This window comes from Cololabis saira, chromosome 10 (assembly GCF_033807715.1).
Source record: "Cololabis saira isolate AMF1-May2022 chromosome 10, fColSai1.1, whole genome shotgun sequence".
In the NCBI taxonomy this organism is placed as follows: domain Eukaryota; kingdom Metazoa; phylum Chordata; class Actinopteri; order Beloniformes; family Belonidae; genus Cololabis; species Cololabis saira.
The window spans coordinates 30,962,571-30,990,080 of record NC_084596.1 but is presented as its reverse complement, the minus strand read 5'-3'; the positions used below and the strand labels follow the sequence as shown (position 1 = coordinate 30,990,080).

At 38.2% G+C, this 27,510-nt stretch overlaps 4 protein-coding genes and 1 non-coding gene across 6 annotated transcripts; 1 reads left to right on the top strand and 4 right to left on the bottom strand.

Annotated features, from left to right (window-relative positions):
* Positions 1 to 950: 950 nt before the first annotated feature.
* On the bottom strand, positions 951 to 3,792 carry si:ch73-52e5.2 (protein THEM6). Its single transcript, XM_061731166.1, has 3 exons — positions 3,693 to 3,792; positions 2,678 to 3,182; positions 951 to 2,139 (listed from the first exon to the last, which is right to left on the bottom strand). The coding sequence occupies exons 2-3, from the start codon at positions 3,176 to 3,178 to the stop codon at positions 2,032 to 2,034; spliced, it is 609 nt and encodes a 202-aa protein (XP_061587150.1). The 5' UTR covers positions 3,179 to 3,182; positions 3,693 to 3,792; the 3' UTR covers positions 951 to 2,031.
* A 324-nt stretch (positions 3,793 to 4,116) lies between these two features.
* On the top strand, positions 4,117 to 4,199 carry trnal-uaa (transfer RNA leucine (anticodon UAA)). Its single transcript has one exon. It is a non-coding gene; the product is annotated as a tRNA-Leu (tRNA).
* Positions 4,200 to 5,157: 958 nt separating this feature from the next.
* LOC133451987 (protein THEM6-like) lies at positions 5,158 to 9,091 on the bottom strand. Of its 2 annotated transcripts, none has more exons than XM_061731165.1 (3): positions 9,016 to 9,091; positions 5,702 to 6,209; positions 5,158 to 5,597 (listed from the first exon to the last, which is right to left on the bottom strand). In XM_061731165.1, exons 2-3 carry the CDS (start codon positions 6,203 to 6,205, stop codon positions 5,490 to 5,492), a joined length of 612 nt encoding a protein of 203 aa, XP_061587149.1. In that variant the 5' UTR covers positions 6,206 to 6,209; positions 9,016 to 9,091; the 3' UTR covers positions 5,158 to 5,489. The 2 variants fall into 2 exon arrangements, with proteins under 2 accessions (XP_061587149.1, XP_061587148.1); XM_061731164.1 differs by lacking the exon at positions 9,016 to 9,091 and adding an exon at positions 8,464 to 8,504.
* Positions 9,092 to 10,216: 1,125 nt separating this feature from the next.
* On the bottom strand, positions 10,217 to 20,439 carry LOC133451986 (uncharacterized). Its single transcript, XM_061731163.1, has 17 exons — positions 20,375 to 20,439; positions 20,104 to 20,245; positions 18,448 to 18,595; positions 16,717 to 16,850; positions 16,499 to 16,610; positions 15,862 to 15,925; positions 15,546 to 15,749; positions 15,182 to 15,327; positions 14,799 to 14,917; positions 14,106 to 14,227; positions 13,907 to 14,004; positions 13,493 to 13,629; positions 13,143 to 13,267; positions 11,701 to 11,843; positions 10,788 to 10,893; positions 10,553 to 10,689; positions 10,217 to 10,398 (listed from the first exon to the last, which is right to left on the bottom strand). The coding sequence occupies exons 4-17, from the start codon at positions 16,814 to 16,816 to the stop codon at positions 10,284 to 10,286; spliced, it is 1,728 nt and encodes a 575-aa protein (XP_061587147.1). The 5' UTR covers positions 16,817 to 16,850; positions 18,448 to 18,595; positions 20,104 to 20,245; positions 20,375 to 20,439; the 3' UTR covers positions 10,217 to 10,283.
* LOC133452224 (uncharacterized) lies at positions 19,790 to 27,212 on the bottom strand. The gene is made up of 9 exons (XM_061731444.1): positions 27,159 to 27,212; positions 26,902 to 27,039; positions 25,816 to 25,967; positions 23,728 to 23,831; positions 23,442 to 23,628; positions 21,877 to 22,005; positions 20,375 to 20,518; positions 20,104 to 20,245; positions 19,790 to 19,794 (listed from the first exon to the last, which is right to left on the bottom strand). The coding sequence occupies exons 2-9, from the start codon at positions 27,035 to 27,037 to the stop codon at positions 19,790 to 19,792; spliced, it is 999 nt and encodes a 332-aa protein (XP_061587428.1). The 5' UTR covers positions 27,038 to 27,039; positions 27,159 to 27,212.
* Positions 27,213 to 27,510: the final 298 nt, after the last annotated feature.

The following is a 27,510-nucleotide window of genomic DNA, read 5'->3' as shown; positions in this document are numbered from 1 at the left end:
AGTTTATATAGTATATATTTATATAGATTTATATATTTGTATTTTCTATATATTGATATATTTATGTAATATTTATATTTTCTATATACTTATATGGATAATTAAGTAGTAATAGGCATCTTTACGTAGTATTTATATAGACTATATGGATATTGTGTAGATATAAAAGCAATAATGTAAATTCATAGTTATAAAGGGGTAGGAACTAGGAAAAAGTGTATACTTCTTCCTACTCCTTTATCGAACCTATGTGTATATGAAGATGTTACTGTTTATTTTTATTTTTTATATACATGTTCGAAATAAATTCATTCATTCATTCTGCTGGTGACACTGGGCTACCCTTTGTGGTTTAACTCCATTCCTTCCGTATTTTGGGAAAATATTTCCATATACCGTAATTGAAACTCCAGCCTGTCTTTTCTCCACTAGTTTTCTCCGCCACACAAACACTGAAAGCTGCTGTAACCCCCTGGTCCACAGTGACGTCATGGACACACTCATTTTTAAGAAGTAATTAAAGTATCATCGCTGTAAATACCAACCTCAACTATTTTGGACTTGTTTAGTGGTGTTTTTTTTTGCTTACGTTTTAATTCTGCACAAATTGGTTTGGTTGGTTTGATTGATTGATCCTAATATGCATGTTTTCAGACTGTAGGAGGAAGCCAGAATAGCTGGAAAACATCCAAAGACAGAGAGAACACATGCTAACTCCACATCACATAAAAACAAAAGAGTTGGCTGGGATTTGAACCAATAACCCTCTTGATGTCAGGTTACCTGGATTACTAATTGTTCTTTACAGTTTAGACAAGTAGCATCACAGATCAGTCAATATATAATCACATTGGCACTCGACTTGTAAAGAAAATTCACCCAGGTAATTTCCAGTGCATTTTTATTTTAAAACGCATTTAAAGGATCAAATACAATAAATAATATCTGATAAATAAATCAATTTCAAAAATAATGTACAATAAGTGGAAAATAAACATACAATGCATATAATCAAACTTCGGTATATTAAACAGAATTTTTTTGTCAGTGCATTGACAACATAAATAACAGATCAACCATACATTTTAAAAAATCTAATTTCCCCAAAACACAGAATACATTACTTTGGTCACAAAAAAAAGCTCTGATGCACGAATGAGAAGGTTGATCATCTCAAATTGGTTTCCTAAATATGAACATTCAAACATTCAGTGTTCATTCTGCATTGCACATTTTTAAAAGTTGCCAGCAACCTCTTGTTATCATTTGCTTATTATACGTGCCAATCAAAATTCATACACTTTCTTAAAAAAGAAAAACAATGTACACATGCGATTCCAATCAAAAAGCCATCCACTTTGTTTGTTTTGTTTTTTTAACTATGGCAAGGGAGCAAATATTGTGCGGATAAATTGATCCCTCAAGATGGAATATTCCCTTTAAAATATTCAACAAGGATTAATTTGTGCAAAATACTGATGGGAGGAATACAATATTTATCAGTAAATGCTGAATCTGTCCATTCAAGTTTTTCCTCACACCGGTTTTTCTTTTTTTTCTCTGTTAGAAGTTATAACTCTTTGTAACTGTAAACTACAAGAAACAGGCACGTAAAATATTCTGATTGTTTTAAAACATGCACTGATGTTAGTGGAAGATTAGGTTTTTCACTACATGCTTACTTGAATTCAGACAATTGTTTTCAGTGAGAGTGAAGATGTCTGAAACCAGTCTATTCAAACTCAACTACTTAAGTTAAAAGGATAAAGCTACTTTCCGAGTTCACTTTTTTTTTTCTTTTCAGAGAATAACTTCTGTACAGTTCAAGTTTTCATAATTAGCTGTCATATGTTGAGAATTCACATCATACAAAAATACACAGTAAGACTGACCAAAATCAGACGTATATGGATTTCTGGAAGTCAGCTAAAACTTTCTACATGTAAATGTGTGGGTGTAAGTGCTGCGTGTGTCTGTGCAATGCCTCGAAAGAGTGTCTACACTCATGACTTGTGGTTTCACGGTGTCACTTCATTTGTTCTTATTTTCCAATCCACTCTCTGCCCTCAGCGCCTGGCTGCTGGCTGAAATGAAGCTGATCCAGTGTTTGAGCTCCTCTGAAAACTCTGGACATTCAATCTGTACATAAATGCAGAGTCAAACATATTGTTAGCAAAAAAAAAACAGAAAGAAAAAAGGCAAAAAAAAAACAAACAAACTAGAACTGCAAATACAGAGCTAGAACAGTAGAAATACAGAGCATTGTGAGAATTTAAATAATCCATTAAACAATTCAAGTTTCTCAAATTACATGATTTCCTGCTTTGTCATTTCTGATAATAAAAGCACTGACTGGATTCTAACTGCTGTTTTCCGGCCTTTCATTTATACAATGATTAGTTTAATAAGATGAGAATGAATAACCGTCATTCTTTGTTTTAAAAAAAGAAGAAAAGATTCTTTAATGTCTCCAATTCAAATGATCAGCTTTTTTTGTCTATATCGAGACAACTAAATCAGTACACATTTGTAATATCAAACTTGAAGCGTGTATTTCTATTTTCTGAAGTTTAATAGGCTAACTAAACCAATCCCTGGTTTAGAAATCTGCAGATTAATCACTAAATAAAACAATTATTACCCTCAGCTCTTTCATTCACACCTTAAAGTTACTTACCTTTTTTTCGCAGACAAATTCAATGATCCTCTCTGGGCTGCAACGCACCACATTCTGCCTACAAAGCATGACTGCGGACACAAAGCCATCTTTTTTGGAAACAAAGCGCTGCTCCAAGTAAAAAGCCTTCTCATCCCAGCCTAGCACTTTGGTCCGAATCTCAAAAGCCTCTTGGAAGGCCAAGGAGCGTCGGTACCGGATGGTGGAGGCCCCTACCACCATTTTGGCCCCCAGTTTCCATGAGGCCATAAACAGCCCATTTCTCATGTAATGGTGAAAACGAGCAAAGTCACACTCCCTCAGATATCTTGAGTTGTTCATATGGCCCAAGTAGTCCAAATCATGGGGAAGGACCATGCCATCAATACTTTGCTCTGCTAGAATATCCCCTATTCTGGGCAGGAAATATGCCTGGAAGAAGACCTGGGCCCCCCGTAGGAAGTACCACACATCCAGGTTGCAGAAGAGCAGGAGGAGGGCGCTCAGCACCAGCAGCAACATCTCTCTGCAATGACAGTTCAAGTATTACACATAACAAGCCAAATGATGCATTTGAAAACAAATCCACATAATGTTATGACAAGGATATACACGTGGCTTCGTTGGCAATCATTTCTTATGAAAGTATATTCTAAACTTATGACTACAGTCAAGTTATTCAACCATATGCATCTTTGACATCATCATTGTAAGTGAAGGTGTGTATGAAAACATGAGGTCCGTATTTTTTTTATTATTAACCACCTTCATATTCTGGCTACACATAGAGGAGCAGCATTTTGCCACAAACAGCCACTTCAACCTTGACAACACTGAGGAGCTAACGGAGCTAACGGAGCTCCGTCCAGATGAATGGAGCGGTTAGCCTAGCTGCTAGCCGCAGGAAGCGTGTGGCCTTGCAAGAAAGAGCGAACGAGCTGACGCAAAAGTGGACACTTTTTAATTTTCCGTACCGAAATCTAACTACGCTTCATAAACACAACACATGGGGTCTTTCTGTGGCTCTTTAACTCACCGTGAATACCGTGCAAAGTGCTACCATGGAACAAGATGCAACTTCAAGAAAGCCGGTAGATTCGATGTGCATGACTTCCTGAGTGTGACGTCATGCGATCTCATTGGTTGACTGTCGGCATCGTGATGACGTCATCTTTTATCATAATACCGTGTGAGAAAGACAAGATGTGCAAAGGTAAAAAGTCTCAATGCCTTTTATGTCAATTTAAACATAAAACTAATTAAATAATATATATTTTTTAAATTGAATTCAAAAACACCCATTAGAAATTAGGCCATTTGTTTTACTAATTCAAAACTCATATATTTTTTTCAATTTAAATAAAAAGAAAAATTTAAAATACACAAGAATGATCATTTTTATTGTCACACACATACTTGTATGTTTCCACATTTCGAAGCAATTATGAGTCAGGAATACAACCAGGATGGCCGAGTGGTTAAGGCGTTGGACTTAAGATCCAATGAGCAAATGCTCTCGTGGGTTCAAACCCCACTCCTGGTAGACAATGAGGAGGTTAACGATTGCTGGGTGTGTACCTGGTCAAATCGTACCTGTTTAGTTTAGTACAGTAATAATGATGGTCAGACTGGTTGATGACTCTGTTCTGAGAGCAAAAAATAAATAAATCACTGCATACAATTGGGTGTGTTCTGTGTTTGGCTGCTTGGTTAATTCTGTTATTCACTATCATGTTCTTGATACATCTGTCTTTTAAGTATTCGTTTTAAATGAGTCAATATTAGGTAACTGCCAACACCATTACCCTTACTTAGACAAGTTAAACCAATGGACTAGAGTTGCTTTGAGGTCGTGGTTTAAAAACTGTAAAAGGCTTCACCTTGAGAAACATGCAAGAATACTGAAGTGGGTGGCATATGACTCAGAGTTTATACCGTGAGGTTTAGATATGCGATCGCCGATTTAGGCAGTGGGCACATAATGGTTATTATGGCCCAGGACAACTACCTCTATAAAGTGCTCTCGGCTGCGAGCGAGAAGGCCATTACACTGAAATGGCTGCAGACAAATCTGTCATCAAAGGACGACTGGACCACAATAGTTGAGGATATACGTCGCATGGAAAAACTGACCTCCTCCTTAAGATTACAGGCTGAGCAGTATATAAAATACTGGGAAAGGTGGACTTTATATTCTGTGGAATGTAACTCATTGACTGTGTGAATGTAAAATCCTGTTTTTTTTTTTTATTAATGTATGCTCTAAGTCAACCTGTTTGTTCTCTTATTTTGTTTTTACTTTTATTTTTTTATTTATTTTTTACTTCCTTTATTGTTGGAAAAAACTTGAAATCACCAATAAAGAGAAAGTTGCAAAAGTATTCATTTCCACCTTATAAAAACATGTAAAAGGAAAATGTGGTGGGTTCTCCTCATTTATAACCTTTAGGATTGATTTGTATTGTGGTCACTTGGGTAAAGTAAAAACCCAAACGCAGACAGATTTTTTATTTTTTATTATTGTTTAAAGAGGAAAAAATTCAGTTAGTCCACACTTTTCAATTATATGAGAAAACTTATTTAACAACATTTTCTACCTCTGAAAACAATACAATGCATAGTAATTCTCACAGTCCATATTTGTAAACATTGGGGTCCAAGAACAGCTTAGTTGTACAAATTGTACCTTTAGTGCAAAGAGTAGGCACAACAGTGTATTGCTCAAGTAGTTGTAAAAAGAAAGTAAATGTCTCAGTCCCAAGATCTTGATTCTTGGACTCACAATCTGTCTGTTTTTACAAAGCAAGTACTAGCAGTATGCTTGTACAGTCCCTTATTTGTTCTTCTCCTCCAGCCCACTCTCAGCTCGAAGGGCCTGGCTGCTGGCTGAGATGAAGTTGACCCAGTGTTGAAGATCCTCTGGAAACTCGGGGCACTCCACCTGCAAGGAACCAAACCAATAGTTCAATTTTCTTCAGTAGGGTTAGTCAAGGTGTTTATTCTATCAGTATACATCTGTGGTGAGGCACCCTTTTCCTTTCTTACCTTCCTTTTACACAAATGCTGCATGATCTTGTCTGGGCTGCTGCGTATGATGCTCTGCTTGCAGTACATAACAGCACACACCAACCCGTCTTTCGTCGAAACAAACCTCTGCTCCAGAAAAAAGGCTTTATCATCCCACGTGACAATCCGACTTCGCAGCTCGTAACCCTCTCCTATGCACAAAGGCCTGCGGTACCGGATGGTGGTGGCCCCCATGACGATGGAAGCGCCGAGGGCTCGCAGCGCCTTGAACACACCATTACGCGTGTAGAGGGAGAAGCGGGCGAAGTCACACTCCCGCAGGTAGCGAGCATTGTTCATGTGGCACATGTCGATGTCATGTGGAGTGACCCGGCCTGTTAGGAGCTGCTCTGCCGTGACGTCCCAGACCGGAGGTTGAAACCAGGCCCGGACCACCACCACAGCCACCCGCAGGAAGTACCACACATCCAGACTGCAGAAGAGAGCCACTAAGGTGGCAAGCACCCACAGAACCCACCACATCTCTCTGGTGAAAAAACACATACACAAACCAAACCAAAATTAAGAATATTTAGTATGATAAAAAGTTGTTATAGCTGTGAAAAGTATGTTTGTGCCTCGTTATCTAAAAGACAACGATCACTATGTGCCCAAATCCGTTCTGGAATCTTGCCTCTGCACCTTGAGACGGGACGTTATCAGGGGGTCCCAGAAGAAGAGCGGATTTGTCCTTACTGTGATATTAATGATATTGAAAATGAGTTCCATTTTGTATTTTATTGTCCTTTGTATCATGAGTTGCGTCAGAAATTATTTGATAGGGGGTAAGAATTTGGATTTGATGTGGGTAACTGATGCTGAGAGGCTCAAATGGATTTTTGATTATAAAGTATTTGCACTTGCTGACTATTTAGAGAAAGCGTGCGATAAATTAAGAAAAGTAACATATGTGAAAATATCCATTCTGGTTTTTGTTGGGGAGAAAGAAATATTAAGTATTTTTATTGTATTTATTTTTTAATTTGGTTTATTTATTTTGTTTTTCTGGTGTACATTGTGTAGCTCCCAATTAAGTGAATGTGATATTGTATATTGATGATTTTCTGTTTCTGGTGTCTTATAATCCTGTAAGGGATGGGTCTTCGGACATGACACAAAAATAAAACTCATTCATTCATTCATTCATTCATTCATTCATTCATTCATTCATTCATTCATTCATTCATTCATACACATGCATAGAAATTCATGTCTGTAACTGTGATGCCGTTGGCTTTTCAAATCTTACAAAAAAAAGACTAACAGTTAACTGATACAGATTGTAGAAATAACTCCCAACTACCATCAGGCTGGCCCAAAACCATGCATCCTTCTCTTGTTCTCTTTGTTTAATTTTGTTTTGTAGCTGCTTCAATCACAAGTTACACAAGTAGATCACATGGCCGTTTAAGGTATGACCACAGGTTCTCCGTGGCTTTAAGATTTTGTTTCCAAGTTTCAGTGCCATGATCTCCAAGCTAATTCATCATTTCTACTATGAGATGCACGGATCATCATCAAACAGCTCCTGGATTATTGGGATTATTGGAGAACATTTTATGGCAGTTTTTGGGGGTAGAACTGTAACTAACTCCTTTAGATGAAAAAGGATGAAAAAATCCCAAACACTGCTGACATCATAGAGGACTTATAACACTGATCTTTTTCTCCGCAGACAATCAGGAAGGGTGCTTCAACAGATGAAACAACTTTACACAAGTTTTAAGCTGCCCAATATGTGCTTCTTTTTTGTTGCATAGCTTCAGACTGTCCTGGATGTTTGTCTTAGAGAGATGTGATTAATAATTCCCTTCTTCATACTAGGCAGTCTAAAAGTCTGAACCTCACAGTGGGTGCAGACCAGTGCAGATGTATTCACACCCACCTGCTGCCATTGTTGAGCAAGCTCTGAACTAGTGGTGACACCATTCCTTACCTATGTGGCCGTGTCTCCTGATGACGTTTCTCTCTCTGAGCAACACGGAGAGACTAATGCACTAATGCCTTCATAACTAGCAGGATAGACTACTGTAATGCTCTTCTTACTGGTCTACCCAAGAATACCATCAATCAGCTGCAACTGGTTCAAAACGCTGCAGCGCGAGTTCTGACTCAGACCAGAAGGAGAGCACACATAAGGCCCATTTTAAAATCCTTACACTGGCTACCTGTAAGTTTTCGTGTTGATTTTAAAGTTCTTTAATTAGTTTATAAAGCGCTACATGGGCTTGCACCAGAGTATATTTCAGAGATGTTTTTATTCTATGAACCAGGAAAGAACTCAGATCCTCTGGTTCTTCCTTTCTAGCTGTTCCACAGAGTAGAACTAAAACATTTGGTGATGCTGCTTTTAGCCACTATGCTCCAAAACTGTGGAACAGCCTGCTGAGATCTGAGAGGAGCTGGAAATGTGGACATTTTTAAACGTAGACTAAAAACTCATCTCTTTGGTCTGGCTTTTATGTAGCATCAAATTTTATAGTTTTATTATGTTTAACATTTTTTAGAGGTATTTGTTTTATTTATTTATCTATTTCTTGTAATGTTTTATTATATTTTATTGTTGTGGACTGATTATTTTTTATTTCATTTTAATTAACTATATTGTATACCAGTGTGCATTGGTTTCCCAGTTTTTATTTGTGTTTTCATTATGCTTATTTTTCAGTCAAATTGTTAAGCACTTTGTATTTCATGTACCTGGATGAAAGGTGCTATACAAATAAAATGTGATTGATTACCTGAACCCTCCCAAGGAAACAGTCATGGGGCTTGAAACAGGTAGGAGTTTCACCAACTACACTTCCCATAAAACAAGCGTAAACAGGTTTATCAGGAAAGGCAGGCTATCTCTACAATAGTGGACTCTTTTCAGCAAACATGCAGTTAAAGTAAAAGAGTTCTACACATACACAGATTTTAATATGCATCTTTTTTTATTTTTATAACTATAGTAGACTACAGTTAAGTAGTTAAGTAGGCGCATTCCATTGCATTAAATTAGCACTTTTATCCAAAGCGACTTAGTATTTCGGAGCACAGTTAGTGTTATGGCACAATCCAAACAAAAACAAAATACAAATGGTGCCGTGACAGCAGAAACATAAATCACAGTATTTAAATTGCTTCAATCATACCGTAAATCTTCCCCAGAAATATTCACAAAATCTGAAAATGTATTTTTCAAGCTTTTGTTTTTGACACGGCTGCCAGCTTTCGCATTTCAACGACTTAAGAGCTCCAGTTTAAAGTATAACTAAAACTAAAAACATGTTTGAAAGATCACCTCTCACCTGCTTTCTGCGTCCACATGAACTAATCGCTGATTCCAGCCCAACCTGCACTTCAGCCTTTAACTCAACTGTCGAGTACTTCCGGTATCCGTTTTCAAAGTAAAAGCGCATCAATGCGAGGGCTCACGAAGCTCACTCAGCATGGAGGCGTACAAACTTGAAATTAACTATTATCTTAACAAAAAAACAACAGTTGGCCTTTTAAAAGTAATTTGTAGACTTATGAGATGCCCCCGTCACATTTGTTTTATAGCCATCTTTTAAGTTGATGGCGAGAGGAACGTACTTCCTTTAAACGACGTGACGTAAAAACATCATGTTTATTAAGATTGGGTGTCTTGTTTATAGTCTATGGCCTTCTCATGCGTGTTATAAATAACTCTTTCAGGATACATAACTATGGAATACGTTTTCTCAGGGCCGTAAACCCTGCAATGAGACACATCCATTAAGAAAATCCCAAATCGGTTACCTCCAGTGCCTGTGGGTGTTATTCCCTCTGCAGTCTAAAAACTTGCGACTCCAAAGACGCCAGTAGAAGTATGCTTAAGCGTCTGTATTAGATTATTTAACACTAATAAAGTGATAAAGACTTTATTTAATCTTTTCAAGGATACTTATCAAATATTCTTCTCGCAGTTGAGTAACTGCAAAAGTCTTTATCTTGCGAGTAAAATGTAAGAGCCTAGAAATTACTTAGTTTCAGCAGCATATCAATTTACAGATACAAGTGGAAATCTAAATGATCCCGATTTAGAACAAATAATTAAAAGTTCAAATCTACATATGTATAATTGGAAAATATCTGCATTTGGTAAAGTAAAATGCTGAGTGGCTTAAAAAAAAAACAAAAAAGCTTGTAAATGTGTCCAAAATATTTAAGACTGAAGAGAATACACTCTTTATTCTGAACTCAAACATACAATTTAAAAAAAAAAGATTAAAATTTTAGATAAAACTGTATATGGAAAAAAATATTTAGTCAATGTAAAAAAAAAAAAAGAAAAAAGGGGGGAACATTTTTTATTTGTTTGTCATGTATACCACTATGTATGGTATCAAACATGTAACGTCATACTGATATTGTTGATCAACTTAACCATAACATAGTTTGTGTGGAATTAAAACCGCAAACCAAAAAAATTAAATCAAAAACGAATCCAAACAACCAGTTTGCATTAACATGCATGAGTCACTCCTTTTCAACTATTTCACACTGGCCTAAATTAAAAGACGGAAGTTGCAAATTCAAGCCGTTCTCCGCAGATTCACTGAATTTGTCGAGATCGATGATCCATCACCATTTTCTTCATGTCTCGATCTGCCATCATGTAGCACATTTCAAGCTCATGTCCTGGGCCGGCCATCGGATCATACTGGTGTCTGGGGGGGGAAAAAAAAGTCAAAATAAGAATCGTGGTTACACTTTGCAATCATAACATAACCCAGATGACTAAACTTTTATGCTTTCATCACCTTTAGATGCATGTTAATAAACTGCAAAAGAATAGAAACCACTGCGACAGCCTTAACGTACTGTTTGAGATGTTCCTCGATGGCCTTGCGCTCGTACACTGTGCCATAGATTGTTTTCACAGGATCAACAAACATCTTCTTGGTGAGAGGACAGATCAGGTGCTGGGGTATGAACTGTTGCACTGGATCCACCAGTTCCTAGAAGAGAAAAAAAAAAAAAAAAAAAAAAAAAAAAAGTATGGAAAGTAAACACTATCCCAAAGCACTTGTGTTACACCACCACCACTCTAATTTACCTTTTCAATGTCATCTAATGACTTCCCAGCATGTTCTTCGGTGTGTTTCCTGGCTTCTTGTTCATACGTCTCACGGCTCGTCAGGAATTCTTCAGCCAAAAGTTGAGTATAAACGTCAAAAGACTCCAAACATGTCATCAAAATGAAACAAAAAAACCCCCAACAACTCACGACTGGTGTTTAATAGGAAGCATCTGATAAAAAAAAAAAAAAAAAAAAAAGTGAACTGTAAAGATTTAAAAAAAAAAAAAAAGTTTGCCTTTTCGTAGCCGTTGTGATAATCCATTTCCAATTTACTGTGGTATGGCCTGTATATTTAGTTACAATGATGGGAGGCATTTTAATAGTTCCGAGGCTTGATCAGATTGTGCTCATTATTCAAATCAATAAATAAATGATAAATTAAGTATCTGGGTTTTTGATTATATATTGTGGCTTCAAGCAGGGAATGGTCAGAAACTTTGGTAAGATACACATTATGTATAAAGTGCTTTACATTTAAAAAAAAAAATAAATAAATAAAAAAAATATATATATATATATATTTTTTTTTAAAGGAGCTTGTGGCTGCTTTTAAGAAATGAGACTCTCTATCGCCACGACGGCCGTTGGGGGTACTGCAGCCAACAGTGAAGCCGGCACAGGACAACGGGGAGAACGTGCATGCAGCGTCATGTGACGTCACATCCACAGCCCAGCGCGGGAAAATCGGGACCGACTTGCATTACATTTTGCAAATAAAAAAAAACAGCCTCAAGCTCCTTTAATGTTTTTTATTTTTGTGTGTGTGTGTATATATATATAAAAAATTGATCATGAGTTTTGAATTAGTAAATAAAATTTAAAAAAAAAAAGGGGATGGCATAAAGGATATTTTAACAATATATATTGCGTCTATGCCATATCTCACCTGTCCAGCGGATCATTTGGTTCAGGGATGATGAGAAGTCCATACACAGCGTCAAAGATCTCCTTCATGGTAATATGGGCATTGTAGTTGCGGTCAAATATATTGTGGCAGATGCGGCCCACGCTGTTGACGTTGCAGTGATAAACCTGTTGTCAGTTAAGGATTCACCATCAAATATAAAATGTATTATTACTTACAAAATGCAACGCAATCCAAGAAAAAATAAATGAACACCTTGCTTTACAAAAAGGCATCAGTTCTTGTAAGTTTTTTTTTAAATATTTATTTTTATTCCAGATTTTCTTTTCACCCAGCGCTCCTACCTAAGTCAGTCCTGGGCATTGCTCCCTCTACCAACCCCGGGATGCCTGCACTGAGCTCAGGTCTCCTCCTTACTTGAGTGAACAGGCCGCTTCTGTTCACCAGACAGGGTGGGGCTTCTCCGGCCGGACGTAGCGCGGAAGGGTCACGTTATTCCGGCCAGATCCTCCCCACCCCATCTGACGCCCCCGCTGGCCAGAGGGATCAGTGTGTAGCCCAGGACTGCTGCATGTTTTTGTGAGGTTAGCTTGTTCTTGTAAGTTTCTGAAGGGAGTTATGTACGTTTGGAGCTTCTGCCTGCATTGAGGATACATTGAATTCTGAACAAATACGCAACTCCCTTTGGAGAAATGGATCCCTAGACATTGCAAGGATCCTCCACCATGCTTTACTGTTGCCTGCAGACACTCATTATGGTACCACTCGGTCACTCTGTGGGAAAACGTTTGTGGATACAACTAAATAGTTCAATGTTTTTGTTCATACTTGACAATTATTTGGCTTTGTGGGCTTTTTCACTGCAATTCTCCCATAAATACCACCTTTAGCCAAAACTCTCTGAAACACAGATGGATGTACCTGGGTCCTGCAAGGTCTGAACCGAAGGCACTTCTGGACATTTTTTGATTTTGAAAGACCTAACAATACCTTGGACGAACACTGGTTCAACGGACATCAGCGTTACCCATCTCTTTGTGCCTCTTTCAGATGAGCTCAAACAACACATCTGCTTTGAAATCCGGGAGAGACCTTCCTGATGCAGTATAATTATCTTGTATCATCTTTGTAGAACTTGTTCCCCTACTAGTGTTAAACCGACACAGCCTTTTCTTTTTCAGTCAGTTTCAGCCTACGTGAACTGATGGTTAACAGGACCTGTTTGGTAGAAGTGACCACACACCTGACTACCTTGAAGAAGAACTGAATTGAACTGAACACCAAAAACCGATCTTAGATTGTCCGTCAGTTTTCTCACTTTGCATTTTGTTAAGCGATTAAAAAGCATTTCGTCATATCCACTCAAAACTTTTGCAAAGTACTGCAAATTGTCATTACACAACACTAACATAGAAAGATTACAATGCCATGAAATATGTTCGTTATTTTCTCTCCATTTAGGATACATGTGTGACAAAGCGAAGGAGTGGAGGCTTCACAGGATAGTCAGGACCAAACTGGCAGTACAGCTCAAACACGCCCTTCTCATATGGGGTTTCAGGTGGGCCCTGCATGGCGATCCTCCAGAATGCTTTATATATATGAAAAAAAAAATATATATATATTACTTTTTGTATGTATAACCAGTGTGTTAATATTTTACATGAATGAGCACATTTATTTTGTTATCTGTTCAGCTGCAGAAACTAAGTGCAAAGCTACTCTGCAGAGGGTGGTATAAATGTATAGAAGAATCAGATAAAAATATAATATTTTCGACAAAGAGATCAAACAGTTCAGAGGCCGTGTTACGTACTGAAGTCTGACTCCGACGGAAAGACCCTAAAGAAGGGATGTGGGTCACAGTGCAGACTCTTGAGCTCCTCCAGGATACGTTTATCCTTTTCCATGAATCGCCCATCTTTTGACTCCTGAATCCTCTTTTTCAGGGCACTGTTTTAAAGGAAATTAATGCTTCGAATATTAAGTGCGCTTATGAGAGCAAACTGTAAGTGTTAAGAAAGCACAAATCTACCCACAAAATTAATATCCGTTAAGAAAAACAAATACAGTTTGCTACTATATTGTAATAATTGTTTAAGGACATGTTTAATATTCACAGTCTGGTAAACTTCATTAAACATATGCAAATTATAAAGGTTGAAAGCGAGATAAAAAAAAAGAAGTTATTTGAGAGAAAATTATTGTTCAATTATTTTTTCACCGTCACCTCTCTGTCATGGTCACTTTGCTGTTTATCTGGCTTGGCAAGGATGTTTCTGGATATTCATCATATCCATGAGTAGCAAAGATACCCGTTAACGTGGACTATAAAAGAACAAAAATATCACAAAAGATGTGAGGACAAGGTGTTAGGTTACCTGATCATCAATTCTGAATTGCCCTCTGAAATAAGTCAGTTAACTAACCTCAGAGATGGAAGATGGGTCAAGTTTTGTCTTGGGTTTCCTCTGCTCCAGAGACAGAACTGTCTCGACTTCAAAGAGTTTCAAACCATCTTTGGCTGTCTCTGGTTTGAAACAGCAACCTCCTTGATGAGGAACGATATAAAGAACAAAAGTTTGAAAAACACAAAATCCCTTAAATCATATCTAGTCATGAACCTGACTTCTAATAAAGCTCAGTAGTTTTCATTTTGAAAAATTGGTTAGTATCAGTTTTTGAGGATACAGAACAGATATTGATCCCCCCACAAAACAACCCTAGGATGAAAGAGTCCCATCAACAATACCATACAGTACAACAATTCCCACTTCCTTCAAGTAATTAAAGAAAAACAATAAAAAGTATGAAATAAAAAATAAAAAAAAGTTATTGTCTGCAATTCCATTGTTATAGTTTTATTAAAAAAATCTTTAGTTATTTCAGTTAAAAGGATTTTTTTCAGTACACACACAGATAGTTTTATAACTAAGGATATGCAAGGCAAAAGTATGCTGATCCAGTTTTTTGGTGGTGCACTGTTGTAATAACCAAATGGTCCACCTGACCATCGGGGAAAAAAAAAAAAAAAAAGTCCTTCGACCTTACGAAATTACTGATGTACCGCTTAGTTATATAGTTTCATACCAATCAATCTGGTAATTAAACGGAAGTTTTACCTGTTGCGCTGCTGATCCCATGCAGCATGTTGTTCTCTACATTTCCAAGGAGAATCGAATCCATAATGATGTTCAATTTGAGCAATTTGGCTGTAACAGCAGCCGCCTCTATTGATGATCTACAACAAAATGAATACAGAAGTGTGTCAAAAAGAAAAAAGTGACATTTTTGACTCAAGAGGTAAATAAGTTCTCTATTCAAGATATTCTTGATGATGGATAATGGTTAAACTCATGATTTACACAACTGATAACATGTGATGATAAAATATGGATTTATCCAACAAGCAAGTTAGTGCTTTCTGAAGTAGCAGTTGCAAATGTGTACATGCCAACATGTGTCAAGCTCAAAAGGTAAAACTGGCAGAGAGAAGGGAGTTTACCCAGAGTCATTTCCATCAGTAAGACACATGATGCGGAGTCGACATTCTGGGAACCTCGTCTGGACTTTTTCAAGCTCACAAGCACCTCGTCTTAGTGCGTCGTACAGCAGAGTACATCCACTTGCCTCTATATTGCGCAAATGCACCTACAAAAATGTAAAAAGTATGACAGAGGTACAAGTACATCTGTTCAGTATATACCGTTTCCATACAAAAATACAATGTGAAACAGTTTATAAACACACAACAGGAATACCTGCATAAATAACACCTAGTTATAAGTTTAAACAGAGTGCAACTCTTAATACTAAAGCCACGCCTGCTAACTGGAACAATTGCAGCCCAGCTGATAAGCCACGCGTACCTTGAACGTTTCCAGATTCTCCGTAAATGTATGGAGGATTTTCACCATAGAGTCAAACTTCACAAGGCCAATGACATGATGGAAATCATAAGCCATGGTTCTGCTAGCAAAGTTGTCAAAGAGCTCTTTGACAGCATTAATTTTCTTTATCTTTGCACTTCCGTAACACTCTTCATCCATGGAAGAGCTGGTATCTATCAGAACCTGATGCGGGGGGAGAAAAAAAAATTAAGGGATCTTGGTTTACACTGCTTATTAAAAAAAAAAAACAACATTTTAGTAAAATTCTCATTGCACAGCATCTCCCAAGTATTACCAGTATTGCCTCTTTCGGAGTCCTGGTTGTAACAAACTTTTTGTCATCTCTGTGGTCACCAGTCCTGCGTTACATTTCAAACATAAAAATGGTGAAAACACTTCAATTTTGTTTAAAATGGCTGTAATTGCTTAATAGCAAATGTCCATTTTTTGTGAAACCTCTTAAAATTACAGCCTAACAGTCCGGAGTTGCGTTTCCATTACCCCGAGGTCAGCACAAAACACAAATATCAAAGAAGAGAACCTGTAATGGAAACAGTTCTAATTTGCAAAAGTTGCACATCTGCATTTCTCTGCCACCACTGTATGTAAAGTAGCTGGTCAACCTAAAGTCATCAAAATCTAGTTTCCTGCTGTTTTTGGACTCATTAATACAATGCAGTTGTGCTACCTTTCAATGGGAACGGCGACCCTCCGCAGCAGTACCTTTATTGCAAATTTAATTTGCATTTGTGAAGAAATGCAATAGAAACATATCTTGACCTACTGTGTTTGACCTACATCTACCGTTTCTGTATTATTTACTTTTTCCCCCCCGAATTGTCAGATTATAAATTGCATTCACATTGCCAGAGGTGAATGCTTAATTCGTCCATTTCCTCAGGAGCCAGCCCCATATTAAGTCTAGTACTCACTTGGCAGCCAACACGTTTATATCCACCACTTTTTCTTCTCCATCAAGACAATCTTGCACCCTGATCATATCAGAACTTGATTTGTCTTTAGATAGGTAAATACCAAGGTTGTCTGGAGAAAAAAACAAAAAGTATCCAAATTAAAACACATCACAGACTTCAGAAATACTCTTTGCATTGAAAGAGATGCATGATCAGATTGTAATCTGACAAAGTACCTTCAGTGATCATAACAAGGTGGCCCGGGCATCCCAGATCCTTCAGATGTAGAGGTGGCCACACATTAAGGCAAGGGAAATCTTTGAGTCCTTCCACCATACTTCCAAAAGTCCTCTTGATATTGACTTCAAAGCTTTAAATCAAAGCAGAAATGTGTAAATATATTTTTCTTGAAATTCGTCCCTCTGCTAAAATGAACAATCAAAAATGGGAGTGCATTTGAAAACCATGCGTAGACCCGGAAATTTTCACTGGCATTTACGGATGGATAGTGAATCAGACAGATGCCAGTAGCATAATAGATCACAGAGGCAGATAAGACCTAAATAAGTACAGCTAATTGCCACTATAACATAAAACATTGAAGTGCAGTTTGGGAAGTTAATGGGGGAGCTTTATTACATCGTCAATCCTGATGTTTGTAGCTTTTACTTTCAAAAACAGCTTTACATTCCCTTAACTTCCCACAGTTGAAACAAATTAGCAATTGACAAATTCTCACCGTACTACTCTTACGACCTGTAAGCTTTAATTATACTGTTGAAAACACTTGTCAGACTGTGTGTAAGGGTTTGAATAATAATTTTGATTTTATGAACATGAACATTGTCAAACTGATCTTATATAAGTATTAGACAATGTCATAACAGGAATGTTCAGATACCAAACAGTAGTTGAACATTTATTTATAAAAATAGCATCTTTATCCTCCTGAGACCTGGTGCAATTTTTTTTTTTTCCTCGTTGCTTTGGATCCCCGCTAGGGAATTAAATATGAGACAAAATGTGTAATGTCCACATATGTACGCCGGTCTTAGGAGGTTAATGTGTTCATGCTTCGTCTTATACAGTATTCTTTATCAGGGCGTGTTTATATTGTTTTCTTTAACATGAACATCCCAAAATACATTAGTTGTATTTGAACACCTAACCATGACACCAACAGGGGTTGCAATGACATTGCCTTCAAATACAAATACTTTAATATTGAGTTAGTTCCCCATTTGCAGCCATTACAACTTCTACCCTTGGAATACCTTTTTCACAAAATTGTTGAATGATTTTGTGGTCAATAGTACCCACTCGTTCTGTAGATTGAGGTTGGGCACTGATGTTGGACAAGGGAACCTGGCTCGCAGTTTACCATCCAGTTGATCCCAAAGGTGCCTAATCTACCTGTGATCAGGGCTCTGTGCAGGCCAGTCTGGTTCTTTCCTGCCAAATCTATAGCATGTCTTTAAGAGTCCTTGCTTTGAACAGTGGGCAGAACAGTCATGCTGGCATAGACGGGCCAAAAATGTTATAGTATGTTAAAAGGCCTGCACGATTGCGCTGGCACTACATCTTTAGCCAAGAATCCGGTTATTGTCTGAGGGATTTTCCCGTGCCGTTTTAAAGTCAGCTCGTTTGGAGTGACACTTTTCAACAAATTTAGATTTTTATGCACCATGGTTCTTTGCAGTCTTTGACCAGGGTCTGATTGAATGACAAATTTTGTAGCATAAATGTTTGCAAATGGAGACTGCATAGTCCGGGGCTTGATCTTACACACCTTTGGCAACAGGTCTGATTGAAACGCCAGAAGTTTAATCATTTACAGATGTGGCCAAACACTTGAGTATTATCTGTGCTACGCATCAATATTTTAACAGAACCTAGGCTGACCACTATTCTTAAATGGTTATGACAACAGGAAATAATGCATTTAAAAAAAACAAACGACAACATACTTTTGACCAGACACGTTGTGATGAGTCCAGAGAGGATATGTTCTGACATGTCGAGGCAAGCTGAGAAGGATCTTTTCAATGTCACTGGCCCTCTGTAATGAGGTTTCTCGCAAAGGCTCTTCGGTACAATTTGGGATTTTTTCACCATCTAAGAAAAAAAAAAGCATTCAGAAATACAAAAGGCATTGTTAGGGCAAATTCTATCACTTCCAAAAACAAATAACATTAATTTTTAGCAGATTAACTCAGCCATCAGAGCACATGACTTAAAGTTAAATTTGATAATTAAACCTGGATCACTTAAAATATCAGATTAGAGTTTTACTTTTGACCAAAACACTTCAATTCATATTTAAACTGCAAGACAGGCATTTAAGCTGTATAATAATGCAGTGGAAAGAACTGAGGTGAGTGTTTTACTTTTGCTTAGAAAGAGGAACCTCTGAGCCAAAGATTGCAAAAGTTCTATGTTTTTCACTTTTATTCCAAAACTGAATAATTTGTCAGTCAAAATTATTCATACTGTACAGCAGGTTTAAAAATTACAAACTGAGCAAGTGTTGTAGAATTAAATACAAATGTACTTTTTGTACCCAGAATTAGAACCAAACAGTGTTTATGCTCCTCACCTGTGGAACAAACTCCCAGAATACATCAGGGCAGCTAAAGCTCAGCTGTTTTACGTCAACATCAGAAAACTTACTGCTACATTTCAGTAATCTCGCACAAACTGTAATTTCTTGCTTTTCACCAGTTTATCCTTTTATTTATTTGTATTTTTTTTTTTTTTTTTACACGCTTGCATCTAATTCTTTTAATCAAATGGTTCATCAATGGTAATCAAAAAGTTGTCTAATATGTAACTTTTATATCTTATGTAAAAGCACTTAGAACAATCTTGTACATGTACTACACAAATATACTTGCCTTACTGTTTTAAATGAATGAGGCTAAAAAATATAAATAAAAAAAAATAGTTTTTAAAGTTAAATTTTCTTCCCCTCACCTAAGAGTGAAAATAAGACATTTTAACTTGAAAAGGCCCTTTTTTATTCTAAAAGTGATTTAAAAAGATGGCTCACTACTAGTATGAATACAGTAAAATCTTAACTTTGATACTAAATGTAGTCAATAACAAAATAAATCCTCATTAACCAGAAGCATCCTGTGTGTGGGTGATTGGAAAACCCAGGCCTTTTGTCGGCAAATGTGCTCGGTATATGTAAAGGTCTCTTCTTCTCCTCCTAAATCAAACTGTTGCAGTCTGATGTTAATGTGGGGGGGAGTGATGGAGGATAACACAGACGCACCTTGATGATAATTTTGTCGTCTTTGGTATCAGCTACTCTGCACCCACAAATACAAGATGCAGAAATGTGTAAGAGAAAAGCTAATACAATAGCAGTTTTCAGTCTGTTTTCACCCATGGGTGCATGCATCGCCATTTGACTGCAAATTTAATTATTTCAGTCTTGTTTTTAAGATTAAGAACAGTGAGCTTTATCCAAGTTTTTAAAAGGGCAACACAATAAAGGTTGCAGTGGATTTCTCTCATTTATCCTAATGTGCAAATTATCCTAGATCCGAATGAAAAAAAAACCGGAAAGGTCAATATTGTTCCCAAAAAGAAGCTTTCTAAAGCCCTTTCAATGTTACCTTTGATTTTCTGGAGGACATCAGCACGTTCTAAGACAGCTGGTACTCCCGGTACTCTGACAGGTTCACAGAAGTGGTTACCATTTTCAGACAGAAGGGTAATTGGAGCGTAGACTTCGTGCTCCACTGTTTGACACTGTTTCTGTAAAAAAAAAAAATTAAAAGTGATACATTTATAATGCTAGCTAATTTTTCTCTAAACCCAAAGACACCCGATTACATGTACAGTTTCAACCTAATAACGATCAACCTCAAAACTCTTTGACTATACCTTTATTTTGCTCAGGAGGTGTGCCCAGCAGTACAGTGAGTTCTCAAACACATATAGGTCATCGATGTATTTTTCCCCTCGCTTTGATCCTTGTTGAGGCAAAAGCTCTCTGAAGAGCATGTACAAGCCCTCAATAACAGCTATCTGCAACAGAACGGTAATGAAACAGTCATTGATGTGGAGGAATATGGGATCCCATTCTATATAATTATAATGATACAGCTTCAACAGAACCATTACCCTGAAGGAATCATTCTACATCTATTGCATAACCAGAGGACAAAGAGACTAACCAAACCCCCAACTACCGTTATATAATTATTCATGGCATTGGTTTTGTCTAAAACTGATCTCAAATACACTATTTTAGCTACTGTAAAAGTGGACTGATCCTCTTTTCAAAAGGGATTTATTTGTCCATAATGACAAGAATAGAGCTCTGAGATTACCAAAAATATTAATGCGATACGATGAATATAATACTCACAATGATGTTATTCAAAATAATTTAAGTAGAACAGTGTCATGCTAAGAAATAAAATGAATACATTTCTTATTTATTTCAAGTCTGAAATAAATAAGAAAATTGAAACTTTACAAGGTCTGAAATTTGAGTATGATGGACAGATATGAATCTTCATCAGCCTGGACAATCTTGAATATGATGCGTTTGTGTTGGTAAACCTTGATAAATCAGTGGGAGAAATATAGCCTGAACTGAAAGTCTAATGTGTGAGCATTTCTCTGTAATCCAGAGCTACTAATAAGTAACGTCCAGTCAGCATTTACTTAAAATGATTCAACAGAGCCTGGGAGCCATTCGGCAAGGCGTGAAACGTCTTTTCTGATTAAATAAGACAAGTGAGAGCATAGCTGCCATTAACAGGTGAGTCTCCCAACATGCAGCTTGAGCACGTCTCAGCTCATTTCTGTCTTCGGGGGTGCCGGGTAGAATCTAAAGGCAGGGACTGTAACAGGGTCGACCTTCTATCTCTTTTCAGCCAGTTGTCCATTACTGTGTAGATTAGAACTGTAACACCCATTGGCTTACGGTAGAGAGAATTCCTCAATAGTTTTGATTGTGATGTGATAGTATCCATGTGGCATAATAAACACCAAGTAGGTGAGAGAAGCTGAATAAAATAATGAGATCAACATGGAAGGTGCAACACACACCACTGCTGATGGTGGATGAGGGTAGAAGAGCCTAAGTTGAGGGGATATCAGAGTAGCACACTGTTCTGGCCACGGCACCCTAAATACAAAAAACACCACACACTATCCAGCAGTTTTTCAGGGCCACACAAGGTACCTACCAAGGGCAACAACATCCTCAAAATCCAAGTGCTCACTACATCTACTTTGGACAGCTCCAACTTCTCAAAATATATTGTACATACAAATCAAACTTTAAAAAAAAATGTAAACATACCTAGTTTAAAAAAAAAAAAAAAAAAAAAAAAGTATAAAAGGTTACTTTGACTCCACCTAATATCGTTTACCTTCTGGTTCCTCGTCAGCTGTTCATTCCTGCAGAGTAACTGATGCAAACTCTGGGCGAGTGGGTTACATCCAGTCAGTTTCCGTATATAGGAAATCAGTTTATTGCGTCTTGAACTTGGAATGGTAGTCTAGAAGGAAAAGAGATGAAATAAAAAGGGCAGGACAGAGGGTGTTAAACTCACTGTTAAGGGTAGAGCACAGATAGTGACATTAACTGCTTTTTCTGGTCAGTGGATTTCATTGTTAATACTGGCTGCTTTGAATGTGAATCTTTTTAGCATTCATTTTAAAACATGTTACAGTAAGACACTGGCCTTAGGGGGGAAAAACATTTTCCACCACGTGCATGACTTTAGCCTACAGAAATCCCCGTTTTATTTTAAACAGTCGATTCATCAGCAATACTTTTATCGTGATGGAAGTCGGACTGATGAATAACTGAGAAATTCTGCATGGAAAGGTCCTGAAATGATCCATCGTGGCTTCCCAGTTCCTTCAGGAAAGCCACGGCTGAAAATCAGGTGACTGCAATTACAGGTCAGGTGGCAGTAGCTTCCAAGGTGCTCGCACTTGGAAGGGTACTGAAATAATCCAAAGCTGCTATAGTTTAGCCAATGTACACTTAGTACAACCTGCCTCTGGCTTAGCCAAGCTCCATCCTCGGCCCCTTCCAGGCAAGGTCCCCTCTTTGGAGCCTGCCCCCAGGTCAGTTTAGGAACTGTGACCTCAATCACTTCCTGGTTGGATCAAATAAGCAAAGGCGATGTGGCGCCTTGATCCCACCCAAAACATCTAACTTCCGGGTTGAATCCCATGCAGATCTTCATTAACTCCCATGTTAAACATCCAACTTTAGAACAGAAATAAACATATATACAGCCTGGTTAAACAAACATTTCAGTCTCCATCTTTTAATTTCACATCGGTGACAACTGAGGCAGGGTGAATTCCTTGTACCATGTCAGGAGAATTTATATACAAGGGATAAAATCATTTTCAATGATTGAGTAGCAGTCAGCTCAGCCAATAGCTAGCCATCACCACTTCCTCATCCCTCATCATGCTACCAAGCTTGCCGAAGCAAATCAGCAGTTTGTGCCATCATAGCGGCAGCTAAACGCAGCTGTCATATTTGATGAAAATATATATTTCTCGCTAGAAATGTAATCAAAACGCATTTTTATGCAGAAACTAACTCAAAATATTGATTTTATTCACTAAAAAAATAAGAAATGTCCGTCATGTTTTTTTTTTTGGATTCAGTCCGCAAATGATGAAAAGCATTCTGGGAAATTTTTTTGTCCCTAGATCCCTAGTGAGGATCAGAAATCCCTACGTCCGTAGGGAGAGATTCATAGCAACTACACTACTTTTCTTCACTACCCCTTGGTGGAAAGAGGAATTGGGACACCACTACCCTCACGGGAACGCGCAAAATTTAGGGGTAGGGATGAAAACGAGGGCTAGGGGGAGTATTGGGACAGGGCCTTAAACTAGAGTCCTGATTTTTGAAGTGTTACATGAAAAAGAAAACGGTCAATGAGGAAAATAAAACATTGCTTACAATGGCAGAAAATGAAGACAAGAACACACTGATTCCTTTCAGGGTTTGCAACGTCGAAGGCACAACGTCATTAATGTAGAAAGTCTCAAGTGACATCTCCACAGGAAAAGAGGACAAAGCAAAAGAAACTGTGGAGCCTTCAGAGATTCCACATTGTTTCAGTGTGTCACCACTGGAGTATTTACCTCTGTAAAAAGAATAAAGCACACCAATGAGCAGAAGTGCAGCTTCATTTTGAAGGTTAAACAATTTACCAAGAGTCACAAAAATCAATGCTTCGACTTACCTTTGATGTAAAACATGTGCTGGGACTCCACTTGCAATGGACAGCTTGAGTTTGACAGTCTCTATTGTGTCACTTTCAAAGTCTACCATCAGCTCAAAGTGTCCCTAACAAGAGCAAACAGGTTAAAGAGAACACATTCTCTACATGTTTTGCAATTTTTAAGAGGATGTAGTTTATATCTGTATCTATGAGGCATTACTTTGTATGTTAAGTGTTTTTCCTATTTTTAGAGCAATAAACACAATGCAGAGTTTAGTTTCAAAATTCACACACATGGAAAATTTGACCAACTCACAGAAATCTCATGAGCATAGAGAACACACATAACATGTGAACAGATTACGAACATGTGAGATGGAACCCATAACTAGAGATCATTTCTGCATTGCAATGACACGATAGCATTGGCAAACAAAAGGGTATGTTCGTGAGGGTACAGGTGTTCACTGGGTGAACAAATGCATTCACAAGCACATGGATGTGATTAGGGCTGAAACGATTCCTCAAATAATTTGATTACAAAAAATGATCGAGGTATTTTCTCTGCCTCGAGGAATCGTTTAATTTTGGTATTCCGCCCAAACTGCGTTTAATGCGGCACAACGCGCTGACGCCACGCACGTAAAGGTAGAAGAAAGTGGCGGCGGATATGTTTGGTTTTAACTAAAAGAAAAGGCAGAAAATGTCAAAAGTATGGGAGCATTTCAAGCTGGACACCAAGGCGAACACTGTTGCATGTCTTCACTGTAAAACAGCGCTTGCATACCACAACAGTACGTCCTCAATGCTGCAGCATCTCCATCAAAGACACCCTGTTTACTCCGAGAGCGGAGGACTGTCCCCCGAGACAAGGTAAAATTAAGTTAACGTAGCGCTAATTAATGAGATTAACGTTACAGTACCTTGCTAACATAATGTTAGCCCTGTGGAGGGCTAGGTTTCTATTAATTATGACTACTGTCGATTGCTCTTTAAAGGAGCTTGAGGCCGGATTGTGGCAGGATTTATGAAAAAAATCTGTATACATTTTAAGTTTTCTAGTAATAATGTCAGATGAAACGTTCCAAACCAAAAACAATGAGCCCTCTAGTGTATCTCTCCTTTGCCTTGAACAGGCTGTGTGCTGCAAAATGTGCTGCAATTCGGTCCCGAATTTCCCGCGCTGGGCTGCGGATGTGACGTCAAATGACGCTGCATGCGCGTTCTCCCCATTCTCCCGTGCCGGCTTCACTGTTGGCTGCAGTACCCCCCACGGCCGTCGTGGTGAAGGGTGGCGCTAGAGAGTCTCATTTCTTAAAAGGAGCCTCAAGCTCCTTTAACTAAACAAAAATATGTTTTATCCGATTACTCGATGGAATTTTCAGTAGAATACTCGATTACTAAATATTCGATAGCTGCAGCCCTAGATGTGATGTGCATATGTTCAATCCTTCTTACATCGTCTCAGCTGCTCCACAGATGCTCGTGTCTTTGCTCTGACCTTTTGTCACAGGTTTGTTGGCTAATTGAAAACATTTTCTAGTCGACACTTTTATTTGATGAAACATAGTTTACAATTTTGATAATAGTAAATAGCCCGTATAGATGAACTACTTTAGGATAAAAATTACTACGGGAACTACTCTATCACCATTATCTGTATCACACTGATGACTAGAACTGCTTCTGTAGTTGTTGACACCAACGTGTCCCGCTAGACGACAGCATGGAACAAGTGATTATCCAATCAGGAGTGAGAAGGCTACCAATATTGTCTCCACCTGCTCCAGAATCTCAAAAGTGTGTGTTAAGCAGGTGAGAGCAAATGCTCATCCCAGACATGTGCATGCACAAAACGAAAACATTTAAAACTACAACTGCACACTGGATGTATGGAGTATGCTTCTCTCCTTACAAATACTGATGTCTTTGCTCACAGGGCAAAAGCGTGATGGGTTCCACTCCCAGGTAGCTTTTTAGTGTGCAAATATCCTGTTTTACATGATACGTTTCATGTGGGAACACTGAGTTTGTGCTGGTATGGATTTTGATATTAAACCCCACAACAGTACCTTTGGTCTGATCGTGAGCACTAAAGCCAAGTTGTACCTTGAGCATGATGTGGCATCGAATGATATCCGTTCCATCCATCTCATCATACTCTTGCTTTGGCATTTGAGGAGCCACTTTTAGGTTTTCTTTCGGTGTGAATATAGCATAGATCATGGCACCATTTGCTAGATGTCTGTCCTTCAAAGACCCTACAATAAAAAACAAACAGATACATAGTATTACTAAAGCAACTGTAAACTTAAAAAGAACCGTTTCTTGTGTTTCAGTGAACACAGGAGAAGGGTAAAACAGTGTCCATCTCAACTAATCTTGTGAGAATCCTGCAGCTATTACAGAATTAGGTCCACATGCAGTGAATAAGGGATATCTCATGGCCTGTATTGGAGTTTAAATCTTCATTCATGGTGGACATTAAATAAACAGTTTCTCAAGGTGGTCACCACGCCATCCTTCCTGCCCACAGCTGTAACTCTGCACACAAAAATCTCTAGAGACGGAAATCATAAAAACTACTGAAATTTAGCATTTCCCTTCGGGGATTACTTAAGTATTTTTGAATCGAATCTGAATCATAGATCTATCAACTCCTCTCAGTAACCTCATGGAAGAGGTTAGTGTTATAAAAGTCTGACCTCTCTTGGTCGTCCTTTTGGCTTTTACACGTTACCATAGCAGATCATCCATTTCCATCTATGCCTGTCATCTGCACCTTCTTCTGTCACACCAACTGCACATCCTCTTCCACCACATTCAGAAATCTCCTCTTTGGCTTTTCCCTTTTTTCCCCTGCATGACAGCTCTTTCAAGCATTTGTCTACTGATGCATTCACCAACCCCCTCTACAGTTTATGTCCAAACCATCTCAAACTGGCCTGTCTTATTTGATCTCCAAGACATACAGCCCCTGGCTGTTCCTCTGGTCTGCTCGTTCTTAATATTTATCACTGCCAGGAAAATCTTAATACATTCAACTCTGCCATCTCCAGCTCTGCTCCCCCCCAGTGATTTCCAGTGTGTTGCCTGCCGGTCCTCATACAGAACTAGTTCTGCAGATTAGAACACAACCCTCAACTTCACTCACATCCAAATATACTTGATGCGTCTGCAGGACTTTGCACTCACATGTGTTGAAGAAGGGGTCGTCTGTCAGGGGCATCCCATCCGCCGAGTAGAGACAGACTCCTTTGTTGTTCCCAACATTTTCAAGATAACAGATTCGTAACATCAGATCCTCAACTGTGTTTTGCTCCGGGTCCATATCTGTAACATTGACATTTCAAATGCATCACTCTGGTTGGAACAGTATGAATCATCACTGCTGTGACATTGGTCACTGAACAAGTCAATGACTTGGCCAAAGACAATAGCAGTCACCTCACCTTTGATACATACTGGTTTGGGACATTTAGGGTATGTGTACTGCAAGGAGAATAACTCCATTGATCTCTGAGCAGGTGGCACAGCTTGAACTTGTCGCTGTGGAGCTCTGAGTCTCTGAATAAAGTTTCTCATGGTAGAAAAACGAGTCCTTTCCACCTGACTTAGGCCTGTAAAAGTGAAAAGGAAAGTTTGGTGAATGTTAAAATGTATTCACATGAAAGTGGTGGTAGAGATAGTTTAAAACTTCTATAAATCATGCCCCATATTACAGTGGCCACCTCTGACACCATCAAAAATCCCTTTCAGATGGAGAGAAACAAGGCTATAAGGAGGTACATATCCTGACCATAT

Coding starts and splice junctions, on each gene's coding strand:
- si:ch73-52e5.2 (XM_061731166.1), bottom strand. CDS start 3,178: ATGTTGCTGCTGGTGCTGAGCGCCCTCCTCCTGCTCTTCTGCAACCTG. Junction 2,140..2,677: donor AATTTGTCTGCGAAAAAAAG/GTAAGTAACTTT, acceptor ATTTATGTACAG/ATTGAATGTCCAGAGTTTTC.
- LOC133451987 (XM_061731164.1), bottom strand. CDS start 8,489: ATGACTGTTTCCTTGGGAGGGTTCAG. Junction 6,210..8,463: donor GTTTCCTTGGGAGGGTTCAG/GTAATCAATCAC, acceptor TTTTTTCACCAG/AGAGATGTGGTGGGTTCTGT. Junction 5,598..5,701: donor AGCATTTGTGTAAAAGGAAG/GTAAGAAAGGAA, acceptor GGTTCCTTGCAG/GTGGAGTGCCCCGAGTTTCC.
- LOC133451986 (XM_061731163.1), bottom strand. CDS start 16,816: ATGGTGGAAGGACTCAAAGATTTCCCTTGCCTTAATGTGTGGCCACCT. Junction 14,228..14,798: donor TGGGATCAGCAGCGCAACAG/GTAAAACTTCCG, acceptor TTCCTCATCAAG/GAGGTTGCTGTTTCAAACCA. Junction 10,399..10,552: donor ATCGAGGAACATCTCAAACA/GTACGTTAAGGC, acceptor TTCCCCCCCCAG/ACACCAGTATGATCCGATGG.
- LOC133452224 (XM_061731444.1), bottom strand. CDS start 27,037: ATGGACCCGGAGCAAAACACAGTTGAGGATCTGATGTTACGAATCTGT. Junction 25,968..26,901: donor CGACCCCTTCTTCAACACAT/GTGAGTGCAAAG, acceptor TTTTTATTGTAG/GGTCTTTGAAGGACAGACAT. Junction 20,519..21,876: donor AGCTGACGAGGAACCAGAAG/GTAAACGATATT, acceptor GTTCTGTTGCAG/ATAGCTGTTATTGAGGGCTT.